The following is an 18930-nucleotide window of genomic DNA, read 5'->3' on the forward strand; positions in this document are numbered from 1 at the left end:
GATTACCTGCGTCTGAATACACAAACACACAAATGCACTTACTGCCAGCCCCACTGGAATAGCCCATGTTTGCTGTGGTGCCCTGCCAGGATTTGCCTGCGAGTCCTGGTGAATAATTCATACCTGCATATTTGTGCCTCTCTTTTATATGTAATTATCGCTGTCACAAATTAAGCATTTACTGAAGCTGTCATTGTCCACAAAGGACAAAATGAGTCCTCACCTCAGGTGGCTGTGAAACAAAACGAGTTTGTGTTCCGGCTTTGTCTCAGGCTCTCACAAACGCAGCCACAGTTTGGGCGACAAGGAGATTGGGCGTTCTCCCCCGTCTCCGGCCCCGGACCAGCCCTTCAGAGACCGATCCAACACCCTCAGCGAGAAGCCCGCGCTGCCTGTCATCAGGGACAAGTACAAGGACCTGACCGGGGAGGTAGAGGTGAGGAGGCGCCCGTCGCCAACTATTTCCAACCACCAGATTTTCGGCCCGTGAAAAGCTCCAGAACAAAGACGTGGTTCTCTGTTGCTTTGGTGTTCATGGGAGATAATTTTGTGCTCTGTTACTGCAGGAGAGCGAGCGCTACGCATACGAGTGGCAGAGGTGTCTGGAAAGTGCTTTGGAGGTTTGTATTTGTTTGTCCCGCCTTGTCCCAAGGTGATTTTTCACCGCGAGAGTGACTATTCAAGTATAAAGAATAATTAACATAACTATAACTATAAGTGGACGTTTTTTTCACCTGAAATGTCCAGACCAGAATCTGGAAGCGGGTTCCTTATTAACACAGTAAAACAGCGCACTGTCAAGTAAGTAAAGTTGTGATGAAAATGTACATCTGCATAGTGTTATAATGCTGGCTTCTATCTTCCCACATTAAGGTTATCACCAAAGCCAACAACATCCTGAACAGCATCAGCAGCTCCTCCGTCTGCACCGAGGTCATCCAGTCCGCTCAGGGCATGGAGTACCTGCTGGGTGAGGAGTCACACACACACACACACACACACACACAGTCACACACAGAGTCACACACCACCATGAGCAAGGCAATGTGAGCTATGCAGTGTGAGGCTGTTAAAGAACCTTGTGTGTGGCCTTGCGCCCCTCTGAAGGACACAGAGGGGACAGGATTAAACCCACCTGGTGCGATGGCTTATCTCCGCCCGCCTCGACGAGGTCCCGCTCCCTCGTCGTGCTCCTCTCCTTTTTAATGAGCTACTGGGACTGAAGACGCCGCACCGCCCTCGTTTTCGTGATGTGTGTGTATTTCCCTCCCACAGGCGTGGTGGAAGTGTATCGCGTCACCCGGCGCGTGGAGCTGGGCATCAAGGCGACGGCCGTGTGCTCCGAGAAGCTGCAGCAGCTGCTGAAGGACATCAGCCGCGTGTGGAACAACCTCATGGGCTTCATGTCGCTGGCCAAGCTCGCTGTAAGATAGAACCTAGCAACAATTCACAGTTACGCAGTAAAAGCACCAGACTCGGATGCCGTCCGGATACGTTTAAACTTTTGTTTAAACTTTTTAAGTGTAGGTACAGAAATACACAGCGAACAATAAGCGAATGGAATAGTGGCATAACCAATATTGTTGTTCCGTTTGCAGGAAAAAAATTCAATGATTTGTTTGCAGTGTAGCTTGAGCTTTTTGGCAGGTTGGTGTTTGAATCAAAAGATGTGACTTTAAACCCCAGCTTTAAACTGTCTGCTGAGGACGACTGTCCTCATTCAAAGAGTTTTTTCACATTGCGGAAGCTCGAGGAAGGAGGCAGAAAAAACAAATGCAACTAATGTTTAATTAAATCAGTTACTGTTTTTCTTACAGAAAGAAAGACCGACGTTTGTATCGGTTTTGTTTGTACACTTCTAGGAAAGATGATTATGACTACATTTTTCCCTGCGGCAGGAAGTAAAATGAGTTTGTGTGTGTGTTTTTCTTTATGCGTGCGTGCAGCCTGATGAGAGCTCCCTCGATTTCTCCTCCTGTATTCTGAGGCACGGCATTAAGAACGCCAAGGAGTTGGCTTGTGGTGTGTGTCTACTCAACGTCGTCGCACGCAGCAAGGTTGGTCCCCCACACAATCACACACACACACACACACACAGGATAACTGCTAGTGGATACATTTATTTTACACAAATATTGTTGTGCTCATCTGTTTGACTTTGAAACGTTTTGCAGAGGAAAGAAGAAAGCGCTATTGGACGTCTGTTTAAACGAGTATGAGACATTCAACTGTAAACTAAATCTCATTCCACTCTTCCCCTCTGGGGGGCTTTTGGGGGCCTATTCTGTTCTTGCCGACGAGCCCGAGCGGGGGGGGGGGGGCAGAGTGACAAGACTCGCACTAGATTCCAGCCCAAATCAATCCATCAAACATTAACCAATTGCCTGTCAAGCCTTCTGTTTCGCACATAGCACACGTGCAGTTTATAACAAACCGATGATGAGCGCCGTTGCTGCCAGATCACTTATAGCCAGCGAGCGATGTTAGCTATGCTATGTTTACGAAACTAAATCGGAACGTCTCAGGCGAAGGCTCGCCGTTCTCATATAAAGTATTTTTTGTGTCAGTGAAGATGAAGTTAATGTGAGGTTGTGGTACTGTTAGCTTTGAACTGTGTACACTACAAAAGAGAAAAAAGAGGCTTGTATCTTAAAAATGAACTAGTGCGTAAAACTCCGGTAACTGGCGCTTTAATGTAATAAATATTGTGGTATTGTTTTAAATTATATAACTCCACAAAATAACCTAGTCGTTAATCTGACATGGAAGGAACTTCGGAGAAGAGGACGCTCTTCATTCTTTACACTTTTGTTGATCTATTTTTGAAACAAAGCACACACCCCTTATTACTCCCCTCGCGTCTCCTACTAGAGACCCATGTGCACCGTTCCAACATGTGAAGAAATCCAGGGCTTGGCAGGGCTGACATGTCTCCTTCCAGCTGCTGAGCTGTGATTGGACGATCACCGCTCTCGTGCTGAAGGACGACTGAGAAAAATCTGGATGATAATGTGCACTCTTTAAATAGCTGAGAGAGGGCAGTTGTCACTTTGGCACCTCGGGGAGGGTCCTTGGACTCTGGGATTGGTTCTTCAATGTCACGCGGGTCACTTTTTCTTGGAAGGGTTTCATTTTCCACCTCTTACGCAGGGTAACTGCTCATCTCGCCACCCGCGGCTAACTACTATTGGTGTTTCTGCTAAGTGTTCAGTCATCAACGGTGAATTGGGGCTGTGTGCAAAATGTGTGTGTGTGTGTGTGTGTCTACCGCCTCGCCTTCGGTGGCTCTGCTTTTCATCGACGTGGGCCTCTGACGGGGTACTCGGACCCTGCGGTCTGGAGGGCAGGATGGCGGCGCAAATTGTCTCTGTTGGCCGAGCAGGAACAGATGGATGGCTCTGGCAAGATATGGCTGACTGAGGGGCATCTAGGAGCAGATGTGCCTCACACGTTAGTCACGAGCATGAGTACTACTGACTATTAGACCTGCACACAAACACACACACACACTCACATCTCACTCGAATGTGCATAGAAGCAGGCTGAAATGAATGCAGTTCTATTTTGTCTCGGTGCCACTAGCACGAGATTAATAACCCATCGTTTAATTGCATTTTTGTTTTTGGCAGAGCCACACTGTTGAGAATGAATAAAGCCACGTGAAGAATAGCATCCCCTCAGAGTATAATGAAGTGAAAGAACTGCTTTGGCTACAGCAGACGGCCCAGATTGTTGCTTTGTCCTTTAGTGAAGAGGTACTTGTTTGTTTTTCAAACAAGGTACTGAATTTCAATTTTTCCAAAGTGTTGTCTTTGTTGAAACAAACTGATCCAAAAAAAGTGCATTTTATTTGCAATTCATTAAGGGCTTCATTTCATCTCTGTTTGTCATTCAAATGCAGCAGTTATGTTTGATCATAAATGACACTTTTCAGCTAACGATGCTCTGGTGCATCTCCTAAATGATGTTTTTTCTCCAATGTTAATTGGAGCAATTACAGGGAGAAGCACTGAAAAAGGACTTGAATCATTTTGCATATCTGCCTATTTACGTGTTAATGCCAGTTTGCCAAGTGCCTAAAGAGTTTGGATCAATATTTCTGTGTATCTTTTTACTTGAGGAGGATTAGAGCCTTTTTCTGCAAATGTGCCAATCCTCCTAATTTGAATTGGTAAATCTGTATTTTGGTGGAACAGTTCCTCGGGTTAGCAAGGTTCCTACGCAGCTAAATACATCTCTCAGGTAATGCCAAGCCTCGGGGGAGATGTGTGCATGTGCAAGTTATTCAGTCACACATTGGTTCTGACACAGACTGTAGGGGGAAGAAATAGCCTCAGCAGGCCGATTGTGTCTGACCTCCACCGCTGTATCAGTAATCAGCCAATTAAACCCAGATGGAATGGCATGGTAGTAAAAAAAAAACAATTTCTCTACTGTAATCTGAAGAAATGCACAATTTATTACGGGAAGAAGATGCTGTAAAAGTGGAATTCATGTCAGGAACTATAGAAACAGCAACCAATAGGTATGCTGAGGATTTAACGGAAATGGTCGGTCAAATTGATTCATAGTTAAGTAGCTCAGTTTGTTGTTAGAGCAGCTGTTAACAGCAGCAGAATAGTTTGTATTTAATGGCCATATTTTCAACCAAACAAATCAGTGCATACATGAATGTCGTAGGAAGCTTTACAAGTGAAGTGCATGCACATGGTGTATATTTCAGATGGACTGCACTGACCTGCCACCATGAGCATGCCGACTGAGGCATATATCAGTACTATCTATCAATCAAGGCCAGATCACTTGAATTTGAAGACTGAAAGTAGCCCTGAGGTGTAATAACATGTACTTTTTCATGTTTTCACTCCCAAATGTACTGGGAAAGGGAGATTTCTTGTGGTAAAACAGCTGATCGTAATGTTTGCCCGCTGCTCTACCTCTGCACGCTTTGCTGTACCTGTACATGCTGACCGCTCTTGTGCTAACGGGCATTTATTGACACTGACTGGGGGTTACGGGTAATTATGCCTCTTCAAAAATTGAAAAAAATTCAATTTACTATTGTAGAGTGGAGGTGCAGAAGGCTGTTTCAGGGCCATTTTTTTGCTTCTCCTTCCTGGTAGCATGTATGAATGGTAGTATGAATTCTTACCCTTAACATGCACCTAAAAGGTCAGCCGAATTAGAAGAGGTGTAGTTTTATCTGACCAGCTCCAGCTTGAAAGCATAGATTGTCTCATTTATGTTCAGCCTGAGTTACAAGTCGCTTCCCGTCTAAAAGCTTAATGATACACGTCTGTCTAGAAAAGTACTAAATCAGCCCACAGTCGCTGCCAAACAGGTGATGTCTAGGGAGGAGTCAGTGCCCATACAAATGCATGTTTGAAGTGTAAAGTCTACATGGAGAGAGGAGAAGGGATGACGGTTTACCCTTTGCGTCACCACACCGTTATTTAGTATATTTTCTCTCTGACAGTTTCCAGCTTTGGCAGCGTGCAGGTACATGATAACAAGTGGGCCAGTGTTAAAGAAAAGTCAGTGTGGGAAGGGGGGCATTCAGTCTGCGTGAGGACGCCTTTTGTCCCGCTGGCCGCGTGCCCTGCAGGCGTTTTTCAGTCAGGCGGAGGCGTGTCAGTCTGCATTTGGGTGCAGTTGTTGCTTTTCTGCATGCAAGCTGTGATTCGTTGCACGTGTCTCATTTCCTTTCTCCCGGTGTCTCATCCCCCCCGATGCAAACTGTCAAACAGCACGTTGCAGACATTAGCCTCTCATGAACATCAACACGCGGTTTATACTTCCTACTACGTCCTAAGCAGTTTTTAAATATACGTCTACATATGATATTTTTTCAGAAATGTTGCTTTTGCCTAAAGGCAATGACATACAAACATGCGGTAAGGTTTGCTAGGGTTGAGCAGAGACATTTACAGTGCATAAGGATTCTTCTCTTGATGTCATGTGGTCTACATTTTATTTATTTCACCACAAGAAAACCCTTTTAATTTTATTGATACTTACAACCGACACAGCACACCGTGATTTAATGTGCGTTTAACTCCCCATAAGCATTCTGCAGCTGTAAAGCACTCTGGGGGAAGAGGTTCAGTGTCTCACGCAGGGGACACTTGTGAACATGTGAACAGTAGCAGCCGGAGAACAAACCACCCATTTGGGGATTAAAGGTCGATTCGCTCCATAATCTGAGCCTCAGTTACCCCAAAATAACAAAGACACTGTCTTAATGTCTCAGTGAGCTTAAGGTGTCTCGGCATCTTGTATTTTCCTGGTTTGACTTTGAATATAACATCATTTTTTTAGAAAACATTAAGACTCAGTTATTCCTATTTTAGGTTTTTCACTATTTATATGCATGCGATGTTCAGTTGTATGGATAGACAGAAAAGCGAGTTAAGTCTTTCCTATCTGGGATTAGATGGTTGAAAACCACGTCTATTGAAATGCGACTAGGCTGAAATGTACAGTAGGGGCCATATGTGAAAGCTAAACTCATGCTCTAAATGAACATTGGTGCCCATTTTCAGTATTCTTGGTGCGTGAAGGCATAATACAGTGTCTCCTTCCTTGTCCATATCTTCCCTGTCTGTCCCTCTTTCGCCTGTGTGTACAGATGAGTTAATTGTCTCTTTGTTTCCGGTGCATAATATATAACAAACCATAATATACCAATTGCCACTTTGACAGGCCTTCAACTCTGATACGGACAACTTCAAACTGCTGTACGGAGGCCACCAGTACCACGCCAGCTGCGCCAATTTCTGGATTAACTGTGTGGAGCCCAAACCCCCCGGCCTCATACTACCTGACCTGCTGTGAGCTCTGGGCTGCGGCTGCCATGGCAACAGGGCACAGGCTAATCAACATCAGATAGGTAGAGCGCCGGCGACGACGCCGCTCCGGCTGCCGCCGCGGAGCGAGAAGAGGACGTTCAAAGACACTGGATTCCTTTGTATTTACCATGTTCGATTTCAGCTGCATAGGTCACATTAGTAATGAGCAATGTGCTTATTATATAGTTTCCACTGATTTTCACTGTTGAAAAAAGTCAATGAATCCATTTTCACTCGTTAACGATGTATTTAAATTATTAGTTGTGCAATATAAATCTGGGGTTTTTAATGTGACTCGTTACTTCTGTTTGAGAGGATTTATTCTCACGACTTCCTTTCTTCCCGTTGACCCAGAGCCGTTGAATCAAACCTATTGTTCTTGAATTACATTTGTGGGTCAGGTCTGTTTAATGGAACTTTTAATAGGAGACCTTTAACATTTAAACTGGGGCCGTTTGTGGGTTTTCTTGAGTTATGTTGAATTGATGGCTTTGAATATTTTTGCACGGTTAAGGAGAGTTCAGCTCTTCTAAAGGTATTTAAAATGTATATTTTATAGAGGAAAAGAGTCTGGATTCGAGGTGTTTAAGGGGTTCATGCTAACGGTTTGGTTTTTGTGTCGTCTTTGTGTGCAGCTAGAGCTGAAGGTAAAGAATGATTCTGAACTGGAATTGCAGCAGCACTTTTTGTATATTACAGTGTCGTGCTGTAGCATTGTAATTATAACCCAAATGTGATGTAAATAAATATGCATACAGTTTAAAGTGTCAGACGTTATTGAGCGTTTCTAAAGGCTATTTTTAAACCATACTCTCGTATGTACAGTGAGTTTATTTTTAATCAATTCTTTTGAGCTGTTGCCAAACATTTGGACTGTTTGCCAACGGGGATTCAATCAGCTACATAAAAGGCTGCAACAACAGCGATACTCTGAGTAGAGTGGTTTTTCTTTGGGTACAATGCTAATATATCTCAAACTTAAAAACACCAGAGCAAAAGTGTAAGGAAAGGATAAAACTGTCCTCCACGGCTAAATGGGATACCGCGGTTCATTTGACCAATTCCTTGAATAAAACGCATCTTAAAATAAGTCACTCTCGTAGCTTCTCTCCGCGGTGTTGAAATTATGTATTTATATTATATACATTGATGACTTGATGCTAATTTTATCAGCTAATGACAGTAGCTTTGAGTACAGAAGGGAAAGTATAAATCATCTCATCTAACTTTAGTCATAAAGAAAATAACCTTCTTGAACTCCGCATCGCTGTTCAACGTTTTAACGTTGGTTTTCCAAATAGTTTCTCCTACATTTTTGTGTGTTGGCGCCTTACAGCCTTAAAATAAGCCTTTTAATTCACAAGGCTTTTCATCTTCCGCCTGATTTTCCAAGAAGCTTCCTCGGCCAAATGCATGAATTTTGCCCCCCCCTCCTCCATCATTTGTAATTAACCGCCTCCTCGGCCGGAGAGGCCTCGTCTCCACCCGTTCACGACCAAATGGAATCATTTCTATCGCCGGCGGTTGAGCGCAACCACTGAAACGAGGCATCTTGGGCCTCAGTGAAACTCGTCTCATTATCCTTCTCACGTGTGCGTGTGTGTGTTCAGGTGTGCTCTCCAACATCCATTTACCTCTCGCTGTTACCTAATTCATTTCCTGCAGAAAATGAAATCCTCTCTGTGAGCACCGGGACTACAGACAATTACACGCCCCAAAATCAATTGCTGAATAAAGCTCGTAAATGGAAATACCTGTCTTCTGCGCGCCTATTGTCCGCCGTGCTGAGATGATGGCTGCTGGAGGGGAGCGTGTTGGAAGAGACGCTGTGCTGTTTAACTGGTATTTCATGACTGTGCTCCATCACATTCATGTGCCTCAACTCTTGGGAATAGAGCTGCTTCCTGCATTCTTTTTCTCCAATAACATTTCCATTGTTTGGGTTGTAATTTTTTTGTACTGTGGGAAGAGCATAACGTTTGTAAGGTTGTCTTCTATTCATGATGAGTATCTACTAGATTTTAGAGGCTTGCGGTGATATTTGAGTTTGAATCTATATGGGCTACGCAGCATCAATCCTTCGTGGCCAAAATCAGTTATAAAATGCCAACAAACTAGAAAAACATACTAGTCAGCGCTCAACGAACTATGAGACGATCTACAGAGGAAGAGGAGAGAGTGTGGGATACAAACCTTTAGGATCATTTCACGGTTTTAATCTTTTCATCGGATTTTCTAACAAGAAAAATCACACTTATGTAAAAATCCTGTACCGCCGTTTTTAACGAAAGCACCAAAAAGATGCAAAATTTCCCCACGGACCTGAACACTAATTTCTGTCATTTTCATTGTCCATGGCTCACAGTCTGTTGCCTCGGAGCTCTCATCAGTTCATCCAGTCGAGGCTGTGAACGCGATGGACGGATGAGTCATTGTTACGCGCTGATTCAGCCGCTCACTGAGGAAGATTGACTCGTTTCGCTGCAGACCAGCTCGTATCAGGCAACACATCCCACTGCGCTTAGGAAGTTCTACACTCCCTGTGAGGGGTTTTATTCTCTCTAAGCGCATTTCAGTTGTGGATTCTTTATATCTTCCATTGTATAATTGTATGATGTGAACATGAAAAAACACCATCATTTAAAAAAACTGTACTCACATTTATTTAGGTCTACAAAGATTGTTGGCAGCAAAATAATCCACATTTTTGATGTGGCTACTTTTTGCAACTAATAAATACATACTTTGAATTACATCCAGCAGCATATGTGGCTAAATCAGGTTGTCAGATCATAACAGCAGGGAAAGCAGCATGTTAATAACTGGCGTTGTGCGTACGGCCTTGTTAAAATGGAAATGTAGTGTTTACACGTATGGGAGTAGTGCAGTGACTCATAGTGATTATAATAAATTATTAAAGGATAATTTGAAGCTTAGAGAAGCCGTGATTCTGTAATTCATTGCATCCATAGCAGATGTTCATATTTTGTTTGAGTGGTTGAAAAAAAACCTGCTCAGTCAAATATGCAAAACTGGAGTGGTGCGGAAATATGAACTGAAATATTCCCTTTTTTCCGCATAAAATGTATCAATATAATTGTTGAGCTGTATTTTTTTTAATACATTTTGTCTTCCTCAACACTTTCACAACCCTCCGTACTTCCGAATACTATCACAGGAGAGGGAAATACTACATTCAACAATTATATATATATATATATATATATATATATATATATATATATATATATATATATATAAAAAAATCATTTACTCTAAAATGTGAGAATGAAGAGAAAGAGAAAAGGATTTCTTTCTGCTGTGAGGTAATGGAGCGCAGTGTAATGTGAGCACATCCCCTGTGCATCACCGTCGTGGTCGCCGGTCATCCGATGTCCCTCTGGGTAATGGTGTTTATCGTGGAGACCACTCCAGAGGGGAGTGAGCACCAGGCACATGGCGCTCATCAATAATCTGCCTGCCGCTCTGTAGCCACAGCAAAATGACGTGATGGATTGCAGCGCTTGACGTCTGAAAATGTCTCCCGAGGAAAAACGTGCCGGCGTAACTGAGATCAGGAGGCGTCAGCAGAAGAAACGCTGCATTCTGATCAAGCAACAACATCTCAGACATGTTGTCTTCAGAAGAAAAATGTGGGCAGTTATTCCTGTAAATGCTGAAAATTGAATCAAATTTGCACAAAAAAACAGTGACATGACATCTTTTTTTAACACCACTTTAATATGCCGGTCTCAGGGAATCAAAGGACTAGACGTCAGATTACAGAATATCTCCTTCCTATTAACAATTGACACCTGATGTTATTGTAATATCACATTTAATGTATTATGGCATTGTTGGGGAAAAAATAAAAAGTGTCAACGGTCCCATCCAAAAAATTAAAAAAATTATAAAATAAATTTAAAAAGAATGAATAAATGAAAAGAAATGTATTCGAGCCTAAGGATATGGTTTATTTACCATAAATCTCGACAGAATACCTTTAGAAGAAAAATATACTATACCAAAAACTAAAAAAAGGAAAATAAATAAGTCTTTAATGCACTGTGATAATATTGGTATGCTTTGGTCTTCATTGCGATATACTGCAGTGGTTCTGAACTTCATAAGTGTGGGGACGGGATGCGCAGCAAAGTTCAACATTTCAACCAGAAGTAGGATGTTCAGCCTGTCACAACGCTCTTTAGGCTGATTTACAAAGAAAGACAAATCGTTTGCAACCTATGAACAACAAGGAGAAAATGAGGTGAAGACAAGCATCTGTCCTACAGCTACAGATTCCCTTGTGGTGCGATGTATCTTTTTGTTTGTTATATATTTTTGTAATACAGCATCAAATAGCACTTCAATAACATAGTGTGGTCACATGATGAAACGGTCGACCCTGTGTTACACAGGAGCTTTCCATAGATCTTGACTTTTTGCTTTTCTCCGTTTTTCTAACTCAAAGACGGTGGATACATCTTTAACCCTTGACATGAAATGTGCCGTTTGTTCCTCAATATCAGATCATTCCAATAAAGTAACTGTCTGCGTGTTTTTTTTCTTCCTTCAGCACATTTATATTGTACCACGAATTGAGAACTGCTGCTGCCCTTCACACTAAAGATTACTGCATAACTGGCACAATACCACCACATGACATCATCACGCCAGGAAAAAGGGACTTGACATCGCTGTCAGAGCGGCAGTGTCAAAGCCTTCACCGAATGCGCTTCCTCCAATCAACGTGTAATATAGACACCAAAACAACATCAGAGATCTCAATCTCATCCGAAATCATTGTTGGCCCGACTGATCCTTTGGCTCGAAGGATCCTGGGGTTGAAGCTGCTTTGCTCAAGCACAAGGACTAAACGGAGCCAACTGGTTGGACGAACGGCACCAAAACCCCTCGTTTGGTCCCCGTTTGTCCAAACGCACCAGAATTCATTACAAACGCCGATGTACACCCGCATGCTTCTCACTTTGCCCGAACATGCATGCAGCTGCATTGCAGGAGGGCGAGAGCGCTCATTTTTCCTTCCCCCCCCCGTCTCGATCCCTTAAGTGTGGCTCTTAGAGGCCCCAGTACGGAGCCAGGCTCCTGCGGTCCCTCTCGTAAACATCGGGCACGACCCCGTAAGGCGTCTGCACCATCTTAACAGAGTTCCGACCAAACAGCTTCCTCTCGTACTCGATGAGCTGGCGCCAGAAGCCCCCGTTGGGCCGGATGACGGGGCGCCGGGCCTTGACCCAGGCGTGGGCCTCGGCCAGAGACACGCGGTGGTACTTCATGAGGTACGCCAGGCACAGCGAGGCCGAGCGGCTCACCCCCGCCGCGCAGTGAACCAGCACGGCGCCCCGCTTTCGCCCCACGCTGTGGATCTTGTCGGCTACGCTGTCGAAGTACAGGGAGAGGGGGGAGTGCGGCATGTCGGCCAGCGGGACCTTCACGTACTCCATGTGGGGCCAGTTGAAGTTGGGGAGCTCGATGGTGGCGTTGACCACACAGGTGATGCCTTTAGAAAGCAGCAGGCTGCGGTTGGATGCCACGTTCCCTCTGCTGAGGAAGAGGTTGGGGGTGATCTGCGCAATTCCCCCCAGCAGGCTGCTGTTCTCGGGGAGTAGCCTCGGCACCATGGTGGGCACCATGGCGCTACGATGGTGGTGGTGTTGGAAGAAGCCATGGCTGCGGGAACCCATCGAGGAATCAAGTGGGTTTCAAATTATTTTTCAAGTTAAATCTTCAGGAACTCAGAGTCATAGTAGTGCAGCCTTCCAAACAGATCCTGTAACACACAAACAGATTCCCTCCTGAGTCCAAATTCAACGTTTTCAAAGCAGTCAAACGTACGACATTCATTCAAACATTCATTTTTTGTGGCTTGCATTGTGCTGACAGTTGTTTCTAGGAATCGTTTCGCTGCAAAAAATACACAAAAGTTCACCAATTAACGGGAATGCTGTGACGTGTTGATCGGCAGAGATCTCTGCTGTAGGATTCTTCACATTCCGGTTGAATGGCCTCCTGGCAACACACCGACAAGCCTCCACCCTGCAGGCGTGCGTTCACCTCATCTCATGTTCATCCATCCACAGCCCTCACATACATATTATATTTCTCCTCTCTTCGGCCGTCATTCCGTTGATGTCATTTTGGCACCAAACGGAAAGTTTCCATAAGAAACACAATCTAGGCAAAATGTTCTGATAAAACACGTCCTTCATGCATCACATTTACAACTGCAATGCAACTGGAACTGCTTTTTTTTCCTGCAAAAAAAAAAAAAAAAAGGTATTTTTTATGAGCTGGTGAAAAAGAAGATCTTATATGAACCGTAACAACATTTCTGTCTGCACTGCATATGATAGAAACACCCTCCTGTGTGAATACTTCTGCCATCAGCAGAGGACGCACAGCTCCTGGCCGCCAACGCGGTTTGGGATTCATAAATTCTAGCTGAAAACCGGAGCGGAACGACGTGGATTTAAATACATCTGCGTTACAGTGACATTGTGCCCGTTGCTTTGCTAACCAATGCTACTTAATCCTTTCAATCAGTTGGTCCCAAGCATCAGGTCAACTGTGTATTATTTAGCAGGATAGATGTCAAAGTCAAGTATTTGCGAAAGAATTTTAGATTTTTCCACAATTTGGAATTGTTTGTTTCAAATTCCTTATGAAATAACTTTGCCTCCATGTGCATCTATCATTAACATCTTCAGATAAAGTTTGGTTAAAATGGTTAACCCTCATCACCAGAAGGTTTTGAGCTTCATCGTCACCTTCGTCGGCTCCCTCTGAAGCTCCGTTGCTTCAGCATGTTCGGTTCCTCTTTCAGAAAAACAAGAATCAAAGGGCTCAAACAACAACCCCCCACCGTGTCTCCCTATTGCCAATTACTTTGCCTCTGTACACCGTCGCCAATGGTGATGACACAACAAACCAGTGGGGAAAAAAGTGTGACCATCAAAGTGAGCACATCAGGAGGCCGTCAGAGAAGCACAACATAATAAAAGGTCCTGCGTAAGCCTTTTAAAAGCCTTTTAATTGGCAACTCCCTTGAGATTTTGAGTAAAATACATAATATTTGTCCTTAACCAAGCAAATGACCAATGGATAAATCTGTAGAATCAAGTTAGTTTATTATATGTTCATAGCAGCACAAATATCTTGAGAAACAAAATTCAATAAACTAAAATTGAAATAGGAAAATACACAATTGGCATTGGTTGTATGATGTTAGACATGGGTTTATCTTACTCCAATAAATCGGTCAATCAATCAATTTGATTTTAAAAAGGGGAACCGATGTCCTGCATACACCTTTTGTTTCAGAGGGTTGGTGCCACAGTTTGAGGAGATGGATGAGATGTACAGCATCAGCTGACATGGGTACAAACTCTGTCCTTACGAAGAAGACAAGGGAACAAAATAATCCCCGTCCCTCCCCAAAGTGCTGATGAAGGCCGGAGCTGTGCTGACATGGGTTATTAATACGACACGTGCAAGGCCTGGTGGAGCTGCAGAGAGTGGAATGAGGGAGAATTATGCAAAGAGAACAATTTACTGTGATCTTGTAGATAGTGAGGATACTGCGGCCGGCTGTCAATCAAATACTGAGGGTGAGGGGGGGGGGGCAGTGGCACTCGGAGGACAGCAGATAGAGGGACATTGTTTCCCAAATCAAAGCACCAAGTCCTCATGTGTTTGTTGATTACAATAGAAACCCGACTATCAATCATTCAAAGGTGAACTAGGCGGCTTCACCTCACAAAATTCTATTGCACATCTCCGTCACTCTAACTGTGTGCAGTGTGAGGGGGCGAGGATTCCTCGAGGAGGGAAACCTGACCCACCTGCAGGTAAACTAGAGAAGCAAAAACCTGATGGCAACCTCGCCCTCCCGACTCCTTCCGGAAAAAAACCCCACCAACGCCAACGGGATTCTTGTCTGACGCTCCTCACGCAGCAGGCGAGGGTGCTCAAGTACCTGCAGCCCTCAACTCTCCATCTAATGCAACCCGTCCCTTCGGTCAGGGGGACCTCTGAACGGTCTGATAATTGTCAGTAGCAAAAGGTGGACAAGGTAGCAAAAGTTGACTGCAAAGGGACAAAGTCCTCTTGAGGAACGGGTTCGACTTTGGGTTCAGCTCATCAAAACCACAACGCTGCACCTCGGACACCAACACAACAGCCTGAGACGTGGGCCCAGATGTTACGTTGTGAGATGGCCAGCGTGCAAATATAGTACAAAAGCATTAAACAAGGTGGCTGAACCGCTGTTGACAGACACATTACCGAATGAAGCATCGTATGGAGCCGTAGAAGGTTTTTGAGAGGGACAATTGCATCCATCATTAAGTCAGATGGATAAAACCGATAAATCCAGTGATGTTTAAACAATGACTGTTTGAATTGAATAGACCGATTACCAACGACTGGCGCTACAAGCAATAACACATTAAAACAGAGCTGAAACCATTTTAAAATGAATCTGCAACAAAGCCCATTCAATATTTTCCTAGAAACTGTACAGAGTGCCGGGGGAATAACAGGTAAATATCACTGGAACCACGGTGATGAAATCATAAACTCCAGCTTTCTTCAATGTATAATTTGCTCCTTTGGCTTTGACATCTTTACATTTGGACTTTTACTTTTGGTCGGATAAAGGAAACATTTTGACGATGACATCTTGAGCCCTGACAAATTCAAACGACTCTTCAATAGACGAATAAACAATTAATGAAGGGTAAAACCAGCACATTATTCTACAGCTCAAATAGTTGCTCTTTAGAGTGTAAAGTGGACATAAAGACATCTTCCTCTGGGAAATAAAGGCTATTTATTGTTGCCTTGGACACATTCAAATATTAACTCGGACAATATAAAAAACGGTCTAATTGTAAAAGGAAGTGCGGGACCACTGCGTGTAAACATGTGGAGCTTTAAGCCAATGATTCCGAGAGGTTTATTATTAGAGATTACAGATGTGAACCGGACCGCTCCTCCGCGCACGCGATGCTCGTCCCCGTGACGCGAATCGATTATTTTAAGTGTAACAATACAAATTGTGGAGTCTTTAGAATCTTTGCTCGAATACGACAAAACTGAGCAACACGTGGCACCACAGAAGTTTCCCCAATTCCCCCCGTTTTTACATCAGAAAACTGAACTGGAGGAAAATATATATTGATATAGATGTGAACGGTCTCTTGCCTGCGTCATATTCCGGGATGCCCGCATGTGAGAACCCAACTTACCAGAGGACCCTCCGTCGGATGGGGGTTAGTGGAGCGTCTTCCCCGCCTGCAGCGATCCGCCGAGCTGATCTCACACCGCGGACACGTACGGTCCGGCGGGAGGGAGAGAGGACGAGTAGAAGCAGACGCTCAACGAACATAGTGCGAAAGTCATCAGAAACAAGAGCCGCCGGGACGCCCGCCTGCTTTCACACTGACAGCAGCGTGCGTGCGTATGAGGAGTGATCCGTGCCGCGCTGACGCGCCAGAGGAGGGAGGGACGTTCATGAAGAGAAGCTGCATGCAGATTCGAGGCGGTGCCCCGTTCAAATACCCGCAGGTTGCACATCAAGCTCGGTTTACACTCATCAGAAATGAATATTGTAGTTGTTACGTTTATCTGCCCGCTTCAGCTGCGCCCATTTCTCACTTTATTGAAGAAGATGATTTTTTATATTTAAAACTTGAAGAGGGAAATTTAAAATTTGAATTTAAATCTGCTCCAGCTCCACCAGCTGCAACATTAAATGGCTGTTTACATTTTGAAAGAATCAGGAATAATATTATTTATTTAAAAATACAACTTCGTAATATACAACTCTGACAAGAACTACATTACTCCAATTTACACTACGTGCATTTAGCTTAATACATTTGTACATGAAACCTTGAACCCTGAATGCATGAGAACGCACAAAATCTCTGTACCGACACAATGGAAAAGGGCGATCATCACACGTGTGAAAAGAAACCCTTTCGGAGTGTATGTAGAAGATGTAGAAGCAATTAGTGAGCAAATTACATCTGGATGTAGGCCCACAGCTGGATCCCAACCGGTTTGCATGCACACTGCAAAGAGTCACTGATGATGCAACCAAAAGTACAATGCACGTAGTGCATTGTACCCGAGGGCCTATGCTAGACTGTTTCACCAGTCACCATTCACCAGTCCTGTTCACCCTGTACACTAATGAATGTACATGCAGTACTAACAATTACATGAAACGGTTTTCTAATGATAGCCATCCTGGGTCTCAGGGCTGATACATCAGAAACAGCTACAAACGCAAGATCAATGAACAAACCGTCACGGAGTGTTCAGGTCTTTTGTTTTTCTGGTTTCCGGAACAAATTCCTTTGGGGTCAATGATGTTTGTCTATCTGCCAATCTGTGATTACGTTCAATTAAATCTTTACTTGTGGTTAAGTCAAGGCCTTTTCTTCCAATAATCTGCAGCCTTTTATTGAGGCAATACAATGCTTACAACAAATATCAGTTGACAGGTGCATATGTTATGTCAATAGACCTCAACATTTTAAGTGTCCTTAATAATGTGGCCATGCTTTTTTTTTAGGATGGAGAAAAGTAAATCACATTATTAGACTAATCAATGTGTGGACTGTTACCTTAAACAAAGGTACTTCTTTACCTTTGTTTGAAATGGGATCACGTCAGCCTAAGTGGCCAAGGTTCCCCTTCCTGCCCTTCCTACCCCAGCAAAGCCTGGACGTATGCGATCATGTTGCAGGTCTTAAACTTATATAACCCTGAGAGAAACCCAGAGTTGGAGATGCAATAAACCGTGTCGGATCGCACCCATAATTGGCAATATGTTTGCATTTCAGTTGTTATCGCTTCAAACACACTTAAATTACCAATTTAAATGTTGCCCTGAACGCCGGCTACAGGCGGGTATGTAAAACATACACAGTGCCTGTTGTATGGGTGGGTTATTTCATGTCTCATTATGCCCTGCCTTGGAGGAAACAGCTTGATATCCCTGCAGACCTCAACACTCAGAGACCTTTCCCCCATCTGCACGCCCACAGTTGGAGACCTTCAAGTAGCTGAGCTGTGTGTGCAGCCCTTTGCGTGTATATCCGTGTACAAACTATAATCAGACGTGCCTTCCAGAGTCAATCCCCTTTCAAAGAGCTCATGCGGGAGAAATTACACTATCCATAAACACGTGGCCTCCGCTGAAGAGTCTCTCCTAATTACACTGCAAATTCTATCAACTGGAAACAAACAGCCTCAGCGGCAAGCGGTGCAAACTGCTGCAAAGGTGTATTGACCACGTACTTAGAAATGCTAGGAAACCGAGATCTATATGGGGAAATGGTGAAAAAACTAAAAATAATAATCCTAGTCAAGAATCAGAAACCTTGAATTTGAACAGTGAAATGTGAGCAAAAGATCAATAAGATGGATGGAGGGATAAGATTGGGAAAGATAGAGCTGCGGGGCTGGAGACACGACGACTGGGGTTCAGAGGGAAATGTCAGATGAGTCAGAGGCCTTCTGGAAAGACGCTGCTGTTTAATATGGCCGCCAAGGAGGCCGGACATTTACAATGACGCCGTCCCCGTAATAACAAGCACCTGCAGCCACGTTCTGAAAGAGGTGTCTGCCCCGAATGAAGCGGGCGGGGACATTGATTATCTCTGACTGCCTGTTCCTCGGGGGAACCGATGGGCTCGACTGTGCAGACGTGGGATGTAACCGTGAAATCCTTTGCACATCTTTCATACATACAGACGCAAATAACCAGTGCAGTTCAGTTTGGGAATTTTCTCAGAGGCAGCAGAGATCCTCACGGTAAACTGTGACAACAACAATCCCATTCAGGATGCCCGAGAAATAAAATATTGAGGTAGAATGCCGAACATGACGGCAAGCACACGGCAGAAAAACACGTGGCATCTGGAAATATTAATCTATAAGAGTCCAGATGAGCAGCAGCAAGTGGACTGACGATGATCCCTGACCGAGGAACCCAAAGACACACAGTAAATGTCCAAGAGGATACCGGCTAGAGACGTTGGTTTCAGTC

The 18930-nt window shown here is 44.1% G+C and overlaps 2 protein-coding genes across 12 annotated transcripts in view; one reads left to right on the plus strand and one right to left on the minus strand.

The window, feature by feature from the left end:
* synrg (synergin, gamma) overlaps positions 1–7612 on the plus strand; it is a 28625-nt gene extending 21013 nt beyond the window's left edge. For 5 of the 10 annotated variants that reach the window (XM_040192045.2, XM_040192070.2, XM_040192061.2 and 2 more), the window contains 7 exons: positions 273–436; positions 567–620; positions 874–970; positions 1276–1424; positions 1947–2057; positions 2175–2213; positions 6703–7612. In XM_040192045.2, the coding sequence (XP_040047979.2) occupies positions 273–436; positions 567–620; positions 874–970; positions 1276–1424; positions 1947–2057; positions 2175–2213; positions 6703–6834 (746 nt within the window). In that variant the 3' untranslated portion in view covers positions 6835–7612. The remainder of the gene's footprint in view (positions 1–272; positions 437–566; positions 621–873; positions 971–1275; positions 1425–1946; positions 2058–2174; positions 2214–6702) is intronic. The other 5 variants (XM_078087545.1, XM_040192053.2, XM_078086132.1 and 2 more) reach the window with 1 other exon arrangement.
* A 2956-nt stretch (positions 7613–10568) lies between these two features.
* dusp14 (dual specificity phosphatase 14) lies at positions 10569–16346 on the minus strand. Of its 2 annotated transcripts, none has more exons than XM_040192114.2 (2): positions 16118–16346; positions 10569–12639 (listed from the first exon to the last, which is right to left on the minus strand). In XM_040192114.2, the coding sequence occupies exon 2, from the start codon at positions 12551–12553 to the stop codon at positions 11927–11929; it is 627 nt and encodes a 208-aa protein (XP_040048048.2). In that variant the 5' UTR covers positions 12554–12639; positions 16118–16346; the 3' UTR covers positions 10569–11926. The 2 variants fall into 2 exon arrangements, with proteins under 2 accessions (XP_040048048.2, XP_077944600.1); XM_078088474.1 differs by lacking the exon at positions 16118–16346 and adding an exon at positions 12799–13200.
* Between the last annotated feature and the right edge of the window lie 2584 nt (positions 16347–18930).

The sequence above is a fragment of the Gasterosteus aculeatus genome, chromosome 1 (assembly GCF_964276395.1).
Source record: "Gasterosteus aculeatus chromosome 1, fGasAcu3.hap1.1, whole genome shotgun sequence".
Classification (NCBI taxonomy): Eukaryota; Metazoa; Chordata; class Actinopteri; order Perciformes; family Gasterosteidae; genus Gasterosteus; species Gasterosteus aculeatus.

Coding starts and splice junctions, on each gene's coding strand:
- dusp14 (XM_040192114.2), bottom strand. CDS start 12,553: ATGGGTTCCCGCAGCCATGGCTTCTTCCAACACCACCACCATCGTAGC.